Source organism: Platichthys flesus, chromosome 3, assembly GCF_949316205.1.
Source record: "Platichthys flesus chromosome 3, fPlaFle2.1, whole genome shotgun sequence".
Lineage (NCBI taxonomy): Eukaryota > Metazoa > Chordata > Actinopteri > Pleuronectiformes > Pleuronectidae > Platichthys > Platichthys flesus.
In genome coordinates, this window is record NC_084947.1 from 2523609 (window position 1) to 2542680 (window position 19072).

Genomic DNA, 19072 nt, shown 5'->3' on the forward strand with positions numbered 1-19072 from the left:
AGTGGATGTGCTGAGAGGTGCATTAGAAGTGATAATGAAGAAGCCACTTCCACTCGAGAATGAGGCAATTAAAGACGGGTGTAAACAGCAGAGAGACGAGGGAGAGTGACTCGGCTCCTGAGGGAATCCTCCAGCGTCTCTCACACCTGAGAGCTCAGTGGAGAGCCGGAGTCTGACGAGGATCCCTGGTGACACTCAGCGACAGGAGGATGTGACACAGTGGCACAGCGGGAGGAGGAGGAGGAGAGGAGGAGGAGGAGAGGAGGAGGAGGAGGAGGAGAGCTGCAGCCAGCGGCCGACAGTGACCGAAGGCCTCACCTGCAAACTCCACTATGCATCCAGGGCTGTGTTGTATCTGTCATGTGACATTTCAGGGTCCCCACATTCTACCAACACAAACTGCTGTGGTCTGAGGGTGAGATGTGTAAATATCAGAGCCTATTAGGATGTCAAACATTTTCCAGCATCAATAAATCAGCCGATGTGATATTTTCAGAAGATGTGGTTTTCAAACACTTATGACAAAGAAATGTAACTGAGGGTTAATAATTTACAGTTTAAACTTTATTGTACATAATTATATATACATATATGTGTATTAACATGAGAACAACCAAATACATAGAACTTCTACCAGTAAAACATATGTATCCTCAGTTCATATCAGTCATTTATATTATATTAATGAGCTCAATGAAAACGACGAATAGGTGACAGGGAAATAAGGTAATGAGTAAAGCAATAGAACACAAATGGCTGTAAAGCAAGTATTTGAATATGACATGAAAATACAAATATGAGGCATTCATATGACTTCATTTAGCCAATCAACAGACAGGAATCATTATGAGTCATTTTAATTATGAGAGAAGAGTGTCACTTTATAATATAAAATCGTGATTAAACAGTGTGAACATTAACATGCAGAAAAGACACTTAAACTATTTTATGATATTGGAATATGTTAATTGCCCTCAATGTCTTGACAGTAACTTAAATTACTTTTGAGAATTTTGTGAATATTTTCTTCTTCTCTTTAAAACTGTGTGTCATGCATCATGAATGTAATATAGTGATAGAAGTATTATATTCTGCTGGTTTTCTGTATCAGAATATCTGTTCTGACCAGTTTTCACAGAATCTGCTGCTGCTGCTTTTTTTTTTTTTACTCAGGCGCTCTTCGGCCACGCTGTGCAAGGTCCATGGCTGATGACGTCACTGGTGATTTGGAAGATGCTCCAGCTGAAAGTTGTAAAAACGTCGCGTTGATTCTGAATTAGCGTGAATTCGTGTTTTCAGACGCGCGACGCGGATTAACAACATCAACATGTCGCTAACTGAGCGAAGAGCAGATTAAAAGGTGAGTTCGTTTCTAACGAATTGGCTCTAAACGTGTGTTAGCATGTAGCATCGTTAGCCCGACCCGCACTGACTCGAGCCACTTTTGTTTCCAGACCTCGTTGATAAATCTGCAGTTTTAAGATGAACCCGGGTCAGTGACAGTGATATGTACAAGATGCGACTCAATTTAAAATGGTCCCTGGTTCAACTCCCGATTTGGCTTTAATCGGCTTAAAACAAGTGACTCGGGGGGGAAACGCGTCACGTCAACAAGATGTCAACTCATAATATCTGATCCAGTCGCCGCCGCCTCTAATGTGCAGGTTAACACAAGATTAGCGACGATTAGCGAGTGAACTCTGGTTTCAACCAGTATATATAAATACTTGGAAGTTTTTCTTTGGTGCCGATTGGAGCAACAGGTGTTTTTGTAAATTCAACTTTGGATAATAAGACTTATTAAAGAAATACTTTATGGTTGATATTGATTAAGACTCAATCAGCATGTTTCTGAACAGAGTTTAGCTTTTTCCTCCACATGCAAGAGGCTGCACCTTTTAGAATAGTAATGAGTTCAAATAATCGATTAATCAAATCAGTAATCAAGTACTAAATTGAAAATTCAATTAAATCACCAACTCTTAAGATACTTTTAATGAAATAAAGTAATAACTTTCTGATTTTAGCTTTCATTTTTAAACATATAAACACATCTGTCGGTTTCTTCGTTCCTCTAACAACACTAAAGTCAACGTCTGTGGTTTGTGGCCAAATCACAACATTTGAGGAAGTCATCTTGCGGTTTGGCCTGACAGTGTATGGACCAGATTACTAATAACAAATAATAGGGAGACTAATTGACAGATAATATGGAGAGAATCTTACTTTCCTTGATTTTATCCTTTTGTTTTCCACTTGTTGAATTCAGAATCACCTTAAGACCCAGTGTCACTAAGTGTGTTCACTGGTTCCTGCTTCAAATGGACAGTAAACCTCGTGCCACTGGTTCTTCTGACCAACTTGTATCAGCACCAGTCACAGAGTTTGATCTGTCTCCTCATCTCCAGGTCAGACTCCAGGTCAGACACCTGCTCAGGCCCAGTCATGCCTCAGAAGCTCCAGAAGAATGCCCAGACGGGGCACTACATCGAGCTGGGAGGTTACCAGTACTGGCCGGTGCTGGTGCCCCGGGGAATCCGGCTGTACACCTACGAGCAGATCCCGGTGTTCCTGAGGGAGAACCCGTACATCACAGATGGATACAGAGCGTACCTGCCCTCCAGGCTCTGCATCAAGAGGTGAACGAGCTCCATTGACCTTGAATCGTAACATCACAGGAGAGAATGTGTGTTTCCTCTTCACCGCTCCTGTGAGAAGTTTATTTCATGCTGTGCTTTATTGTGTTTTTTTAAATGTAGACTACGAGTTTCCTTCTCTCAGAAGAAACTAAAATCTGCAGAACATTGTTTCCAGCAGAAGAGGAAGTTGATTATTTTACATCCGTGTGGGGAAACTAATCATTTCATTCTTTCTGCACTTGCAGCAGGTTCCTTTTATTGTTTATTTAAGTAGAGCTCCTGTATTTCTATTTATTTATATTAGTTTTACGTTTAAACTTTAAATTATCAAGCTTCAATTACATTTCTTTATCACAAATAGCAGCTTAATGATAAAATTATTCTTGGCTCCTGTCAGAGTTGAGAATTTGACTCTGTTCATTTTCATACAGCAGGAAGATGTGTTACTTTAAATATTATGGTCTGTGCTGCTGAAATCACTGATCCTCAGTCTGTACGTAAGAGATGATTTTATGTGATTGTCTGATTTTGATAAATCCTGCGTCTCGATCCCATGTGCAGCATCTTCATTCTGTCCAATGAGACGGTGAATATCTGGAGCCATCTGTTGGGCTTCCTGCTCTTCTTCTTCCTCGGGGTGTACAACATGGCGTCCGTGCTGCCCGGCTTCGGCGCCTCCAAGGAGGATTACGTCATCTACTCCATCGAGCTCTTCTGCTTCCAGGTACAGGACCAAGGTTTCCTCCTAACTTCTGTCATCAGGTCGTTACTCACATTCTCCATTTTGACTTGTTGCTCGTTGTCGGACCTGTTGGAGGATTACAGGGCTCATATCACATGATCGATGACATCATGTTTAAATCCATATGTTGTAAACTAATCCCTCAGTATGATGTACCTTTATAAACACGAGCACAGAGATCCTGCCCTTCCTTCTTCAGCTATTCTCATATGTTAACAAACTGGTTGGATCAGATCTGTGTCATAATGATCCCAGTTATTAACATCGTGAGAAACCAATGGAACAGAAATAACTTGGACATTAGTTTTTAATTTGAACTTTTGGGTTCAAAACAACCTTTTTAAATAGTTAGTGAAGTGATGATATCTCAGTAGGGACTCACAAATCACAGCTCTGACTTTCTGGACTTGCTGATATTTTAATACTGAGAACAAGATGTTGTTAAAACAAATGTGGAGCAGGAACAAAGCTTCAAAACAAAATGAGAACACAGTTTCATTTCCACGGGTTTCATCATAATAATCATAAATCATTCATTATCATGTGTGATGATTTTTGAAGCCGTCCACTTGTGATCACAGTCTTGTTGAGAATCACCTTCTTGTTATTTTCATTCACACGTCACGTCCGTTGCTGATGTGATGTCACATCCTGTTACTTCCCTCTGATGCCCCCCCCCCCCCCCCCCCAGCTGTGTATGCTGTGCTCGGTGGGTTACCACCTGTTCTGCTGCCATCGCTCGGAGAAGACCAGCCGCCGCTGGATGGCGCTGGATTACGCCGGCGTCTCCATCGGCATCTTGGGATGCTACGTCCCCGGAGTCTTCTACACCTTCTACTGTAATAACGTGAGTTCATGTTCGGGTCTGAACTTCTCTGATCCGTCCTCACTTGATAGAACTACACTGAAGACACTTGGGTATTAAAACGAGAACAGGAAACAGTAGAAAGAGAAAAAGGACGTCGGAATAAATAAGAGTTAAATAAGATTAAAAAGTCAAACTGATAAAATCATGCAAAGATTTCTTATCACAAACCTATCATACATTTGCTGAACCATAATAATCAGATTTAATACAGATTTTTCCTGTATTATTAAGGGTTAGGGTTTATATAACCCGTTTAAAATGAAACGTGGATTATGTGATTGAAATCAGCTCGGAGAACCAGACTGTGAGTTGAACCTGTGATGACAGTAAAACAAACTTAATAAGATATATATAAAAACTATGTTAATGACAATTTAATATTATTATATCCAGTACGATTCGCTGCAGAAATTATCGGTGATGAGCGAATTCTTTTACTGTTAAACTGAATATTAAAAAATTAATTTCCATGTAAATGTGATAAATCTGGATCATCTCTTCCTGAGATTACAAGACGAACATGAATAAACACAACCTGCATCTCCAGGTAAATCCGACACACAACCAGTGTGTAAAAGACAAAGAACTCGACACCGACTTTAACATTTAACCACGCTCGTCCCCGGAGACGTCTCCGCTCCACGTCCCCGTCTCTCCGAGCAGCAGTAATTGAATAAAGCTGAAGCGGCGCCCACCGTCTGATTGACTCGTTGTTCCTGGTGAATCAGCCGCAGAGCGACACCTTCGCCGAGCGCTCTCTGTTTGGAAACCAGCCTCCGATGACACAAGCCAGTTTCAGCTCCTCATTCCAGCCGCCCACCATCTTCCTCCTCTTTACTCCTGAAGTGTTTGGCGGCCGCTCCGCTCGCTGTCCCCCGCATGTTGGAAGCGCCGGGTTATTTTGCCCCCAGAACGCAGCTGAAATCTGCTCCAGCTCAAACCAGATGGCTCACTCCTGTTCTCCACCATATGACGTTCGCAAGTCTGGGAGCCGTCCCCTGCCAAGACTGGGGCTCCGCGGCTGGGTGGCTCCACTCCTGCCTCAAAGCCAAGTCCCAGAAGAAAACCTGCTTTTTTTTATATTTAGCAAACTGTCCGTCTCATTCGTCTTTTGGTGAAGATGCAGATCTGGAGCAGAGGACGCGGTGTCTGTTCGGAGGAGAGCGACGAGGAATTTGGCGCCGGCCGAGCGGGGCCTTGTTCCTGGTGCAAATTTATTCACTGTGAAATTCAGCAGGACTCAACACATGAGGACGTGTGACTGGACGAAGGCCGACATCCACAGAAGTGTCCAGAAGGGACCGAGACAAAGCTGCTCAGACTTTACACACTTACTTATTACACAAGTTTAAATATTACTATTATAACTGAAACTGGCTAGTTTTAGTTTAGAAGAAGTGTTTCTTACACAATCACATGTCTGTGAAAATAAAATAAAATAAACTTCCAAACCCGACGGTCCCCTCGTGAATTTATCAGTCCACTAAATATATCTGATTATTTCAACAAGATCCACAAATTAATCAGAATAAAACTTTGAAAATAAAATCCTGTACCCCTCCCGAAACAGTTCTTTCCTTCCACCGGGTTTTGTAATAATCCGTCCGGGAGATTTTATTACAAAATAAAATGTTCATATCAGTCGATATCGATAATTATCTTGATAAATGTCACATTATCATTTATTTTTCATTTAAAAGCAGATTTCTGCTCCTGAGTGAAGCTCTAAATGACGATAATCTGATAAATGAATTATGTGTTAAACCTCCTCTGTTCTCACATTATGTTTAAACATATCAATCTGTTGAACCTTTGTGATATTACTGCTCATTAAAATTCTATTGTGATATTTAATGATTTAGTTTTATTGCCCAGACCCTGAAAGAATTTATTTGTTTTTTTGATATGATTTAAATGTTTGATTTGGTTAAAGAATAGTTTTCTGGTTTACAATAAATATATTATCTAGATTCAGGATTATTTGTGAATAATAGTGAAAATGCTCATTAAAAGGTGCAGTGCTCTGACCTCTGACCTCTGACCCCCCCTGTCCCTGCAGTACTGGCGGCAGGTGTACCTGGTGACGGTGCTGGCGATGATCCTGGCCGTGTTCTTCGCTCAGATTCATCCTCATTACCTCAGCAAGCAGTGGAAGCAGCTGCGCTCGCTGGTCTTCTGCTCGGTGGCCGGGTACGGCCTCATCCCCACCGTCCACTGGATCTGCATCACCGGGGGCTTCTCCTCAGAACTGGTCCAGGTCAGCCTGTGGTCCCACGAAAACCACCGTGTCCTCATTAACGGCCCATTTAGCAGAGACACGTTAATAAAGGTTTTCCTCAGACATCGGTTAAATGAATATTCTCTTCCCTCAGGCGTTCATCCCTCGTGTCCTGGGGATGTACTTCCTCGCAGCGCTGGCTCTTATTTTCTATGTCTCTAAAGTTCCTGAACGCTACTTCCCAGGTGAGCCGGCTTCTTCACGTCCTCTGTTGTGGTTTAGACCTGATGAACAGTGCTTGTTAATAAGTTTCATGTTCTTTAATAAGTCGATAACTGAAAATTTACAATGTGAGGAAAGAGATGTTTTCTGATCATTAAAGCTTTTACAGTAATAACACATTAAAGTCATCAACCTGAATAAATAATAAAATGTTCATGAAGGACGATTTGTTCCAAATTAATATTTTGAATCTTTAAGTAAAGATTTGAGACTTTATTGTCCCCTTGAGGAAAAGTTCAGGACAAGAGATGAACGTTAAATTACAAGTTGTGGTATGAAGACATGAACCATCGACCTCCTCTCTCACCATATGTTCTAAACCCCCGTGCTTGGATTTGACTGGTTTGTTTCTGCAGGTCAGCTGAACTACCTGGGCTCCAGTCACCAGGTGTGGCACATTCTGCTGGTGCTGATGTTTTACTGGTGGCACCAGTCGTCGTGCTTCATCATGGCGTACAGACACAGCGAGCCCTGCCCCGACGCCCCCCCACACGACTAGGGACCACCGACCAGCTGCCGCTTGGTAAGAAGCTGATCACCAGTTAATGTGTTTAAGGAGGTATTTTATGGTTATTTTCCTTTATATTCCTATATATTATTATATATTATTTTCGTGGCAACAAGTTATATTTGATCAAATTTTCCTTCCCCAGTGGCTGTAGTTGTTTTAGTTTTTAGATTATTTGTCTCGTTCTTGTGAATGAAACTTAAGAACGACTTTATTTAAATTTTGTACAAACACTCATTTGTACTCGAGGATGAACAAACTTGTATTTTTTAGCCAAACAAAGTATGTTTAGTTTTTCTTCCACGTGATATCTTGAGATCAGCTCCAGGGAATTTCTTCAGATTTGGCTCAAACATCAGATTGGACTCAAAGAGGATGAACTCACTTTGTGTTTAAATGTGAACGTGAACTCATAAAACACGTGTTTGGCTTCTTGGACTTTTTATCTCAAGATGTCTTTAGGGAAACTCTGAGCTGATTAAATTTCACAGGTTAAAGATCCTCATGAGTCTGGAATAAAAACAGATGTGACTGGTTGTTGGAGGCAGACGAGCACTGGGAGATGATTGTAGTTTACAACTTACTTTATTATGAATTCAAACTTGAAAGCGTATTCCCAATACATAGAACTAATAGTTTGTATTTTTTCTCTTTACTCTTCAGGCTGAGAGAAGACTCATACTTCATCCCAGTGTCCCGACAGAGGAACACGTTTCTACCTGTGAGTCTCTGATGAGGGAGGAATCGGTACCTATAGCAATCAGGATTCGAACCTGTGACCTCCAGGAACAGAGGTGACACGTGTGATTGGAGCTAGTGGCTGAACGGAGTTTCCCTCTTTACCACATTGTCACAGATGAAACACTGAAGTGACAGAATCTCCAGAGCTCGAGGCCGTCGCAGCGTTTTCATTTGACAGAACTTTGTTGTTCTGCCACAAAAGCAGATTCAGGATCAGAGTTATAATCGAGTAAGCGTTTCTTTTTCTTAGAATTGAATTCCTGTAAGTGCCTGTAAATAAATCATCATGTAGCTCTTACTCATTTAAATGAACTGGACTTTCCATAATACTTTTAAAACAGCCTCCTAAAAGGGAAAAATTCAAATATTCCATTAGTTTCACTAAAACTTGTTTTTAAGGTGCCGTGAGATCAAATAGTTAAAACACACAGAGTTCAACTCGACCCAAACTATTTCTCCTTTAATTCTTTTGATCAGTCTGTAAAAATCTTTGTGTCTGAAACTCTGAGATTGTTTCACTCACGATGTTTAGATAGAAAAACCAAAGACGCTGTCGTGGAGCAACAAAGCTCAACTCTCTGTCTCCACCTGTATTATTCATTTGTCTCCTTTAACAGGAACAGTATTGATTGTGTGTTTGTGTTTGTGTGTTTCTTACGGCCGAGTAAGACGAACAACTTTGTACTTTGAACACGAGCAGAACAAAAACCAGGAGCTGCAGGTATGTGAGTTGTTTACCTCTGACTGGGTTAAACATAAGATTACCAGGGTGTGTGTGTGTGTGGGGGGGGGGGTCGGTTCTTCACTGTTCTTTATTTTTGTGTAAAGATTCTCAAGCACTGATTTAGCTTTTTAAAATCTTCACGATTGCAGTTTGTCCTCTGTCGATCCGGAGGAATTCACTACTTTGCTTTTTAGTTTCCACTGTAGATAAACTCAACAACCTGTTCTCCACTTAGGGTCATGTGCAATGTCAAAGGTCAACACTTATTCTTTTTTTTTTTTTTTTTTAAATGACTTCATTCCAAAATGCTACGAATCCAAACTGGAGATAAATTCTGAGCCGTTTCATTATAGCTCTCGTAAAGAAAAGTCTTAATTATTAAATCATGAATTCATTTGTTTGACTATTTGTCCAGTCAAATGGAAACTGTCCCATTTTGGAATGAGTCATTTGTTCTCGGTGATATTTAATGTTTTTAAACGTTTCGAGTATTCTCTGGTTTTAAGATTCCTTTTGTTGTGATGTATTTAAATTATTGATTTTGAATCTGATCTGTAAAGATACGACTTTCTTTCTCTCTATGATAAAAAAACAAACACCTGTACTTTGTCTGAATCTCATTTTGTAGCTGCAGAACTTTTGTATCTTTGACTTTTTTCGTACTCGAGCAACAAGCTGCTGAACTCGACTCTAAATAAACTGAACCCGTGACCTGTTCTGAGACGTGTCCCGAGCTTTGTGTTGGAACCCTCTGAGGTCCATCTCCTTCACACAGCAGGACAAACACACAAGAAAGAACGAGGGAGAGTCGCCGTATGAAATGTTCCACCGGTGGAAACGCAGCCACCGGCGGGTTTTAATTGAAAAGGTGCGAGTGGAGGTGAATTCAGAGCTTAAGGCCGTCGATGCAGAAATCACAGAACTCTAGATTCAGGGATAAAAAGTGCAGTCGGACAAATCACCTGAATATTACATCACAGATTTATCGCCTTCTATCCCTCGTTGGAAAGTCGGGCATCTTCTCTTCTGTTGACAAATCCCTTGAAAAGACCAAAAGCATTTAGATTCTAAGTCGAGCTGACACGGCTGCAGCTTCACATCGAGCAGATATAACTAATACATGTTTTCCCAAAATGTCAAGTTATTCCTTTAAAACAGAACCAGGCTCGTTCCCTGTTTCCCGCTACATCAACAGGTTCCATCTTCGTATCAAACAGATGGACGAGAGAGAAACTGTCTTTTCAATTAACTCATCAATTTACAGTCATTAATTGATTTTGGTCTTTTCGTGGATTTGCTGACTATATAAGTCAAATTAGTCCATTAACTAAAAAAGGTGCAAACCCCATTTGTCACTGAGTCTGCAGTGATGTTCAGTTTCCAGAGGAGTCGACCTTACAACCCAAATCCAAAGCTAGCGATCAAACGTGGCTTCGTGTTTTATTTCTAACAGAAAGTGATGAGGTTGAAACTTCATGAAAAACTTAACGCTAAAAGAAAGGAAAGAAGAAATTGAAGAAAACAGTTAAGAGCCTAATTTAAAACAAACAGTATTTTTAAGGAAGTGGAACCGAATCCGATCCCTCCTCGTGTTCCAGGTGCAAAACGAATCACAACATCTGGCTGCGTGAAGACGACTGGGATCTTCTGCATAGAGGGAAGTCTGAAACAAAGTGGTTACTGGTCAAACCGGTTCCACTGAAGTGAACCGACTGGGTCAGACTTCCCGAGGTTCTGTGCAGCAAGGCAGGGCCGAGCTCCGGTAAGGCTTCGTGGTGCTAAGAGACGAGTCGGTGGAGCCCAAGGCCACGAGGAGCTTTCTGACGCTAACGTGATCACAGTTCAATCGAGTTCGGTTTCTTCTAGAGTCGAGATGCAGCGTTAAAAGGCCTCAGCGAGCAGGGGGGGGGGGGCTGAAGGAGACGTGGGAACAGCGCCACTCCACAGGTTTCAGCTTCTACCGTATTAAAAGTGACGGCGTAGCAAAATGTGGTCAAAAAAGAAGCATCAGAGCATTTCATTGGAAAGGGATCCCAAACCAGAAGAAGCTCGGGGGGGGGGTCACTGTTTAGAGGGAAAAGGTGCAGCTCCGAACGGGTCGAGCTCCCCCGGCTGAGAGGGCGCCCCCTGCTGGTCGACCACCTCTGTGAAGGGCACTGCCCCGAAGTCATCCATGTCCCCCCCTTCTCCCAGGGCAGCCTGCAGAGAGCCCGTCCTGCTCCTCCCATTGGCCGGGCCCATGTCACTCTTACTGTCCACCAGGCCGTGGTACTGGCTGTGCCGGCATCCGTCCTGAGGATGGAACGGCTTGGCTCCAAACGGGTCCAAGATGGCGTCGATGGCGTCGTCCGGCGGCAGAGACGCTCCCTTGTCCTTCCCCCCCGACATGGTGATGTCCACGCTGATGTTCTCCTTGGAGTCGGAGGTGCTGAGGAACTCGTTGCTGCTCTGGGAGTCTCTCCGGCCGACCTTCTTGTGCCTGCGGACCCGCTCCGGCGTGCGGTAGGCGGGCTTGTTGGTCTTGCGCCCCCCAGTGGGCGTGCCGTGGTGCCGCTTGCTCCCCCCCGCTGTGGCCTCCTGCTTGGTTCTTCTCTGGCGGGACGACAGCTTCTGGAGGCTGCGCTGCTTCAGCCTCTGCTGCCGAGGACTCGCCGGCTCCTCGTGAGACGGCTGGAAGATGTCGTCGGCGCTCCTCGAGGTCACGGGCGGTGGCGCCGCGGAGCCCGGGTGGAAGGGCGAGAAGCCGAAGATGTCAAAGGTCTCGGGGGAGCCGGGCGGCGATTGGCCCGTTGGAGCTTCGCTGCCGCTCTTGCCGGACATGGAGAGGTTCCGGGTGAACGGAGCTTTGGTGAAGACATCGAAGTCGGCGGCTGCCCGCGGCTCCTGGCCGACTTGTCTGAAAGGAGCTTTGGCGAAGACGTTCTCTGGAGGCTCCACCCGCGGAGCTCCTCCAGCGAAGGGACCGAACCCAAACACGTCTACGGGCTCCTCAGCCGGAGCAGCTCTGGATCCACTGGGCGACTCCAGAGGGCTGATGAGGGGCAGGACAGAGTCTCCGTCACGGCTCCCCCTGGTGGCAGCGGGAGCCGATTTAGCAGATTTCTTAGAGCGACCTTTGACCCTGCCGGGGTGGTAGTCCGAGTCCGAACTGTGCTTGTCATCCTCCTCCTCGCCCTCCTCCTCGGAATCCATCAGCAGAGGCCTCTGTCCCAAGTTCTCCGGCTCGGTGTCGTCTCCGTGTTCACTGTTCAGAGCCTCTTCCTCCTCCGGCTCCTCTTCCTCGCTGCTCTTCGGCGAAGGAGGGTCAGACTCAAAGTCGCTGTCGGACTCTTCACCTGACCTGCAGTTAGTCCTCCTGAGGGGTTTGTGCTCCCTGACCGCAGGAGGCTGCAGGCCGTCTGTAGAGGTGGAGACCAGAGGATGAGGAGGAGCAGGAGGAGGAGGAGGAGGAGGAGGAGCAGGAGGAGCAGGAGGAGGAACACTGGCCTCCTCGCTGCTCTGCTCAGTCTGCGTCACAGGGGTCGATCCTGCAGAAACACAAACACAAGAGTCAAACACGTAGAGTTCCCCTCGGGCCTCTGTCGTTTCTTATTTTAAAAGTTTGATTATGAAAGTTTAAAAATAAAAGGATGAATGAGAAGGAGCAGAAGACCCCCCCCCCCCCCCCCCCCACAACACGACATCTGTATTTGTGGTATTACTGAAGTCGGGATTACGTTGCTTCTAAAAATCCAAATCCCATCAGTTGGTCTGATAAGGAACCAGAAGGAGAGACGGAGGAGAACCACTGAAGTCCATATGGTGTGAAAGCTGCTCCGACTTCTCTCCTGTGACCCGAGAGGAGGCGGCGGCTTAGAGGCTGAAGACGCTTTTCAAGATATTACTTTTAAATCTAAATCCCTCCGTCGCTTGCTTCAGTCGAACAAAGTAAAAGCTTTGTTCTGTAATCACCTCTCACTCTGCATTTCTATAAATTCTATACAAAAAATTGGCATTTGATGAATAAACATTTTAAATTCCAAGAGATTTGCCTCACGGTAACTTTAGAGAAAAGTCTAATTAACAAGTGGACAGTCTCCAATTCGACTGAAAATAAACGGTGTCGCGCACAATGAGCCAATTTATTGTTTCCCCTGTCAGTGGAAGTTGTGCGTTGGGAGGAGAGGCACCCTGCTGTGAGCACGGGAACACAAACCTCCACGAGCCGATTCAAACTGGCAGGACGCGAGGACGCAGGAGCCAAACGCTCGGGAAGCAAAGAGACGGAACAATGAAAAGACTCAACACTCTAAAACGAGGGGGGGGGGGTCTGCTTCATGGGACCTGGAGATTATCGTTTTTCAATCACGGTCACCTCTCGGACTCGACGTGAGCGAACAGAAACATCTCTAATCAGACGGATTACACACGTCGGCCCTGAGCTCTCTCCTGCAGACGGGAATAAGTGGAACATGCGTGTGATTGCTCCCTTCGCCGGATGGAGGATGAAATCTGTCTCTGACCTCAGCACGAGGACGGCTGCTGGGGGACAGACTGGTTTGACTGGAGCTCCAGGAAAACAAACGACTGCACATTCCACTGTGTGTCGTGTTCCCAGTACAGGGATGATACTGGAGCGGAGGGTTTAAAATGCTCCTGTGAGGCTTTAAATAAATCTGCTCATAACTCAAGAAGAGACAAATAAATATCCTTTGATTTGAGCTTCAGCCTCAATTTCTTGTTTTTTGTTTTAATATTATAAAACTGTTATTGTATTTTTCTGGAATCTTTTCCATGAAAATTACACTTTAGCATCTTTTATTTTGTCGGAGAAATGTATTAACTCCTCGACACCAACTGGTTCTGATGGGATTCTAAATGAAAGAATCAAATTCACACAATTTGATCCTGAAATTGAACCTTTATGATAAACGTCTCTTCACACAGTGAAGAATTCATAATTTATTTGAGGAGCAGTAAATTAAAGGATGTGTGAACTAACAAATATATATTATATATTCTGCTTCACATAAAAGGCTCAAACAATCTAATCTGTCTGAGCTTCAGTTACAGGATTAGATGGACTCAAACATCAAAGAGCTTTAATCAAAGGAAGTAAGAGTTTGTATCTTATTCATGTCAAAGTCTCATTAATCAGAACGAAATTAGGGGATTTTTTTAAATATAAATCAATGAAATAACAGTTTTTTCATGTGATTAACCTTCAAATGGTGCCACAGCTTCAAAATTAGAATATTGACTAATGTTATTTACTTAGAGCCTTTAATTAAATATATATTTTGTTGCCTGATTATGTCTCAGGATAACTTTATGGCGTACGGACATAAACAAAGAGTTTCTCATCTGATTGAGGTTCTTAAAAATGTTTTAAACGTAACTTTCACAACTGAAATAAAAGTATGGACAGAAAAAAAAAAACATGAATTTTTAAATTACACACAAACATGAAGAGGTTTATATTTAAAGAAGCTCATAAAACCTGTGACGAGGCCATTGTTTAAAAACATATTTAAAAACAAAAATATAAAAACCTGTTTATCATCATTATAGCTTTAACATGAACCATGTCACAGAATAAGCTGCTTATTGTTTCTCACACACACACACACACACACACACACACACACACACACACACACACACACACACACACACACACACACACACACACACACACACACACACACACACACACACACACACACACACACACACACACACACACACACACACACACACACACACACACACACACACACACACACACACACACGGCGGTGGGTTTTTGTTTTGACCTTTCGCCTGCAGCACGACGGTTCGATTTGATTGGACGACAGAGCGCTCACACAAAGACGGCCATGATAACTTCAGGAACATCTTGCTCGGGGGTGCAGTGGTGGAGAGAAGCTTTCACTTTACAAAAAGGAACCAAAGGGAGAACGGATTTTGGATGTTTCTTTATTTATCAGTAACATTCTATAAAGAGAATACATTCACACTCACAGTATGACACAGGACCGTTTACAGAGTCTGCTGCAAAGAAACAGGACATGAGGGAGACAGCTTGTGGATCTATGGGGGGGGGGGGGGGGGTCCTTTCTGCAGGAGCAGTACCAGGAGCTGCTGAAATCCAGAGCAACTAAAAAACACTTCTACTGTCTCAAGTTTAAAAAGGTTCCCAGACGTCTACAGGTCAGGGCTCTGATGTAAAGCTGATGGGGGGGGGGTGCGTGGGAAAGGGGGGGAAACCCCAACAACAGATGAGAAAAGCACAGAAAAACTTGCAGATGTAAACAATTAATAAACAACATCCTCAATGTCTACGTTTGCTTGTTCTCGACCCCACGAGGTCGGGGGGGAAGGTTCACGTCTCCTCGCTCTTTAAAGAAACACATGAAGGAGGATAAAGTGCAGTTAATGGCTCTGGTCGTCCCTTTCATGCTCTTATTTTGAATTGTTTTGGTCTTTGATGGGGTTTTGTTTTAACGTTTAAATGCATCCACCGGTACACATGAACAAGATGTTTCTGAATGTGGCCGTCCCGCTGAACGAAGGAATCGAACGACGACACGATCAAAGTGAAACAAACTAATGAAAAGCCCAAATCAAAGCAGAACCGTGACGAGGAGGAGAAGCGACACCTGGAAACTTACCTTCAGCTAAGTACGTGAATACACTTGTACGATAATGTGACTGGTGTGTGTGTGTGTGTTTGTGTGTCTGCATGGACGACTTGCTCACTTGCTGCACTAAGGCGGAAACACAGCAGCACAGCGAGGACTCACACACATACAGCCCTTCAGGATTGTATGGATTCAAAATAATACAAAAATAAAACAAACATAATAATAAAAAGAGCAATCCTCAGTGGTTCCTCTCGGTACATGATAACAGTAACACAACAGAATGTGCCATCAGCCGCTCGCCTTCAACACAAAGTAGTTATAATTATTACCATAACAGCTGTTTTTGTAAAGTACCAAGTTTTCATTCAAATGTCTAAATAATGTTCAACCGGAGATCAACTTGCTTTAAAGACGCGGCTGCTCCGGTGTCCTGCGGCCATCCAAGAGATGCAATACTCACATGAACTGCAGGGGGCAGCGTAGTATGTCACATGATCAATGGGCGGAAAAACTATCGCAGAAAGTATTTTTTTACAATATGCAAATCCAGGAAATCTACATAGTTCTGTGGTGCTCCCCCTGGTGGAAGAGAACGTATGTGAACGCATCACATCTGGTTTAACAGGACGTGTATCTCCGGCCCTTCCTTCGTTCCTTTGAGCAAAAACAACTATTTATTTTATTGTTGGCCACGTAAAAAAGAAAAACGTAACAAAGGCACTTTGAACCTACAAATGGAAACAACTTCACAATAAACTTCAGAATAAAAGAAACTCAGATTTTCTTGAGTTGACACCGTTTGTGCAGCAACTTCACCACCTTCGAAACATCTGTCCTGGTTTGTTGTGCTCCCGAAATCAATGTCAATATTTTGTGGTTTTATCACCTTACGCGACATGTGAAGGGCTGACCCCTCGACCCGACCAACAGGGGGCGCCACCTTCACAAATAGTAGAATGTGAATCTGCAGAATCCAAACACATCAGCACGATCCGGTGGTTTGTAACGAGGCTCCTGCTTCAAACGGACCAATCAGAGTCCAGTATTGGTCGACGCAGCCCACAGGACGTGAAACCAAAAACATCAAACCAGGACAGAGACTCCAGAAAATGAAACTTCACTGTTTCAGGAAGTTGCTGGTTTTGACTTTTTACACTATCAGATAATAAACGACCAAAATAAAATCACCTGTAAGTGACGAGCAGCCACACTGCGATGGAACAAACACAGGAAGCTTAAAGGCCGAATCCAAAACGGACGTTTCTTCATGCCAGCCTGAGGGAATGAGACCCAGCGACCCAACTGGGGGGGGGGGGGGGGGTTCTTTCTCTTTTTGGTTTTCTTCCTTCCATCCAATTTGAACTCAAGCAGAATTTAATATTCTCTGAGTAACGAGTGAAGACGATAACATATTTCCACACTTACATCCAAGTGCAGAGGGTCATATTGCATCTTTATCTGCTTCTATTCCACGTTGAGCCGTAGAACTTGCATTAAGAGATGAATTTACTGTAGAAAAGTGTTTTTTGTAGCGTTGATAGTCGTTAAATAAATTCCACGAGGAACAGAGATCGTTTCCAGACGGCTCCTCTGAGCAGGAACCCGGTGACGCGGTGAAGAAGCAGGAAGCACAGCGGCACAGGAGCTTATTGCTGCCACCGATTTGTGATCCATGTAGAAATACTGCACTTCCATATTCACGCAGTTTCACCTACGACGTGTGATGGAGTTCGACCAATGAGAAACTACGAGTCACCAGGTTACGTTAGAGTGGAGGATAACACTTTGTAGTTTGTGAGGAATCTTTGTGTTTCAGTTTAAAGAGAAGAAGAGTGTTGACTTTGTGTTAGACGTAAGAACAGAGGAAGTTCATGTGTTTTTATTTACCAGACTAAGTTCCAGGGCTGATCGATATCTGGGCTAAACTGTGAAAGTAATATTCTATTCTAATATACACTAGATGAATTATAGGAGACTTTGAAGAAGCCGGCGTTTTGGGCTGTGAGAGGTTTCATGTGAGATTCTAGGATTATTAGACTCTCTGTAAAAACTTGTTTCATGGTTTTATGGCTTAAAACAAAAGAAAGCGACACTGGAGTCGGAGACAAGTTATGTAACCGACATGAAGCATTTCTTAAAAAACTGTGTTCCTGTGGCTGAGGCCTGTGTTCAGCACCGGGCACAGGTCTAGAACCCAGAGCTGATTTGAGTGAATTCAGAAATGGATTTGTTCCTATTGAAGTCACAGAGGAGCACCTTTAGATTCTATTCTACACTGACAACAGAAGAACATCTAATCTGAGGAAGGGGAAACAAAACAATCTGACCGATCATTGGTTTTTGAAGCCCCACTGTGTGGACTGGGAGGGACTGGGGGCTCCTGACTGGTGGGAACAGAAGAGCTGGCCAGGGGGGCAGGAGAGGGCCCAGAGGGGGCCCTGAGGGGGCCGTGGATCCACAGTGTTGGGTCCTCAGGGTAGAGACTCCTCTAAGACTTGCCTGCGCTGGCCACGAACGGGACTGAGCCGAACAGGTCCTCGGGCAGGAGGGGCCTGGTGGCGGCGGCAGGCTGTGGTCGCTCCGTCTCCACAGGTTTGTCTACATGAAGAAACACAACACGACACTTAGATCCTCCACAGTTTCATTTTAACCACCAAAGGACAGTGTGCTCCATCTGGTGAGCACTTATTCTTCATTTGGACAATTTCAATCCAACGTTTTCCTTCCAATACAAAGTGTTGGGGACTTTTATGGTCTGGATCAAACTCACATATATGTATAACAACTTTAAAAAGTTCCTTAAAATTAAAAACTTCTTGTTTTCTTCTTTTACAAACTTTTCTCTTTTAGGTTTTACAGTCGAGCCGGTGTAGAGAAGACTATTTATTAAAAAGGAAAAGTTTGGGGTCACTTGCTTGCTCGGAGCAAATCGAACTCCCGGTCGATCAGCTCCTCCTCCGTCAGCCTGGAGAAGTTGTCCTCTCCGAAGGGGTTCCATCCCGACATGTCGGGGGGGTTGCTCGCTGCACTGTTGCAGCTCTGAGGGGGAGGGGTGACGCCGTCAGGGCCCAGCAGAGGGTTTCTACTGTGGAGGGGGGGGGGGGAGTTAAAACACCACGTCATGGTTTGGACCTGGAACAGCTCTGTCACAATGTGTGACGATATAATCAAAACCAAAATCCTGATGCACAAAACAAAAGACGTATCGAACTTCACCTGGAGTTGGTGTACGAGGGATCCACAGGTGAGATCCCCCCCATCGGTCCACTTCCTGCTGCAGGTCCAGCAGAGGGGGTGGTAGTGTTGTAAGAGCCGAGGGGGATCTGGAAGTCAAGAGGGGAGGGCATGTAGGGGAGAGGCTGCTGGGGGGGGTGATGCTGCTGCTGCTGCTGCTGTTGATGATGATGATGTTGTTGTTGTTTATGATGATATTGTTGTTGTTGTTGTTGCTGCTGCTGCACAAAAGCCTGTTGGTACTGTTGCATCTGAAAGGGAAGGAGGAGAGGGAGAAGAGGGGGAAGGGAATGAGGGGCGGACCTTTGATTTTTTTTAAATGGCGCACAATGACGGTAACAAGATGATGAAATGTTGTTAGAAACCAGTTCTGGATTTGGAAAGCTGGGGACACGTAGGAGGGAGTGGGGGGGGGGGGGGATGAGGGAGTGAGAGTCAAACAACTCGTCCGAGATCAAAGTCAAGATTCAAACTGCAACCAGGATCAGAT

General features: G+C 44.2%; 2 protein-coding genes across 3 annotated transcripts in view; one reads left to right on the plus strand and one right to left on the minus strand.

Moving 5' to 3' along the window:
- The first annotated feature begins 1201 nt into the window (after positions 1–1201).
- On the plus strand, positions 1202–9439 carry paqr3a (progestin and adipoQ receptor family member IIIa). The gene is made up of 8 exons (XM_062381347.1): positions 1202–1360; positions 2409–2639; positions 3201–3363; positions 4073–4228; positions 6309–6506; positions 6622–6712; positions 7106–7272; positions 7921–9439. The coding sequence occupies exons 2-7, from the start codon at positions 2446–2448 to the stop codon at positions 7246–7248; spliced, it is 945 nt and encodes a 314-aa protein (XP_062237331.1). The 5' UTR covers positions 1202–1360; positions 2409–2445; the 3' UTR covers positions 7249–7272; positions 7921–9439.
- Positions 9440–9538: 99 nt separating this feature from the next.
- Positions 9539–19072, minus strand: part of bmp2k (BMP2 inducible kinase) — a 35013-nt gene continuing 25479 nt past the window's right edge. Inside the window, exons 13-16 of one of the 2 annotated variants that reach the window (XM_062381321.1) lie at positions 18565–18833; positions 18264–18430; positions 17848–17946; positions 9539–12249 (exon numbers count right to left, since the gene is read on the minus strand). In XM_062381321.1, coding sequence (XP_062237305.1) covers positions 10784–12249; positions 17848–17946; positions 18264–18430; positions 18565–18833 — 2001 coding nt within the window. In that variant the 3' untranslated portion in view covers positions 9539–10783. Of the gene's footprint in view, positions 12250–17847; positions 17947–18263; positions 18434–18564; positions 18834–19072 lie in introns of both variants that reach the window. The other variant, XM_062381320.1, reaches the window with a different exon arrangement.

Coding starts and splice junctions, on each gene's coding strand:
- paqr3a (XM_062381347.1), top strand. CDS start 2,446: ATGCCTCAGAAGCTCCAGAAGAATGCCCAGACGGGGCACTACATCGAG. Junction 6,507..6,621: donor TCTCCTCAGAACTGGTCCAG/GTCAGCCTGTGG, acceptor CTCTTCCCTCAG/GCGTTCATCCCTCGTGTCCT. Junction 6,713..7,105: donor TCCTGAACGCTACTTCCCAG/GTGAGCCGGCTT, acceptor TTGTTTCTGCAG/GTCAGCTGAACTACCTGGGC.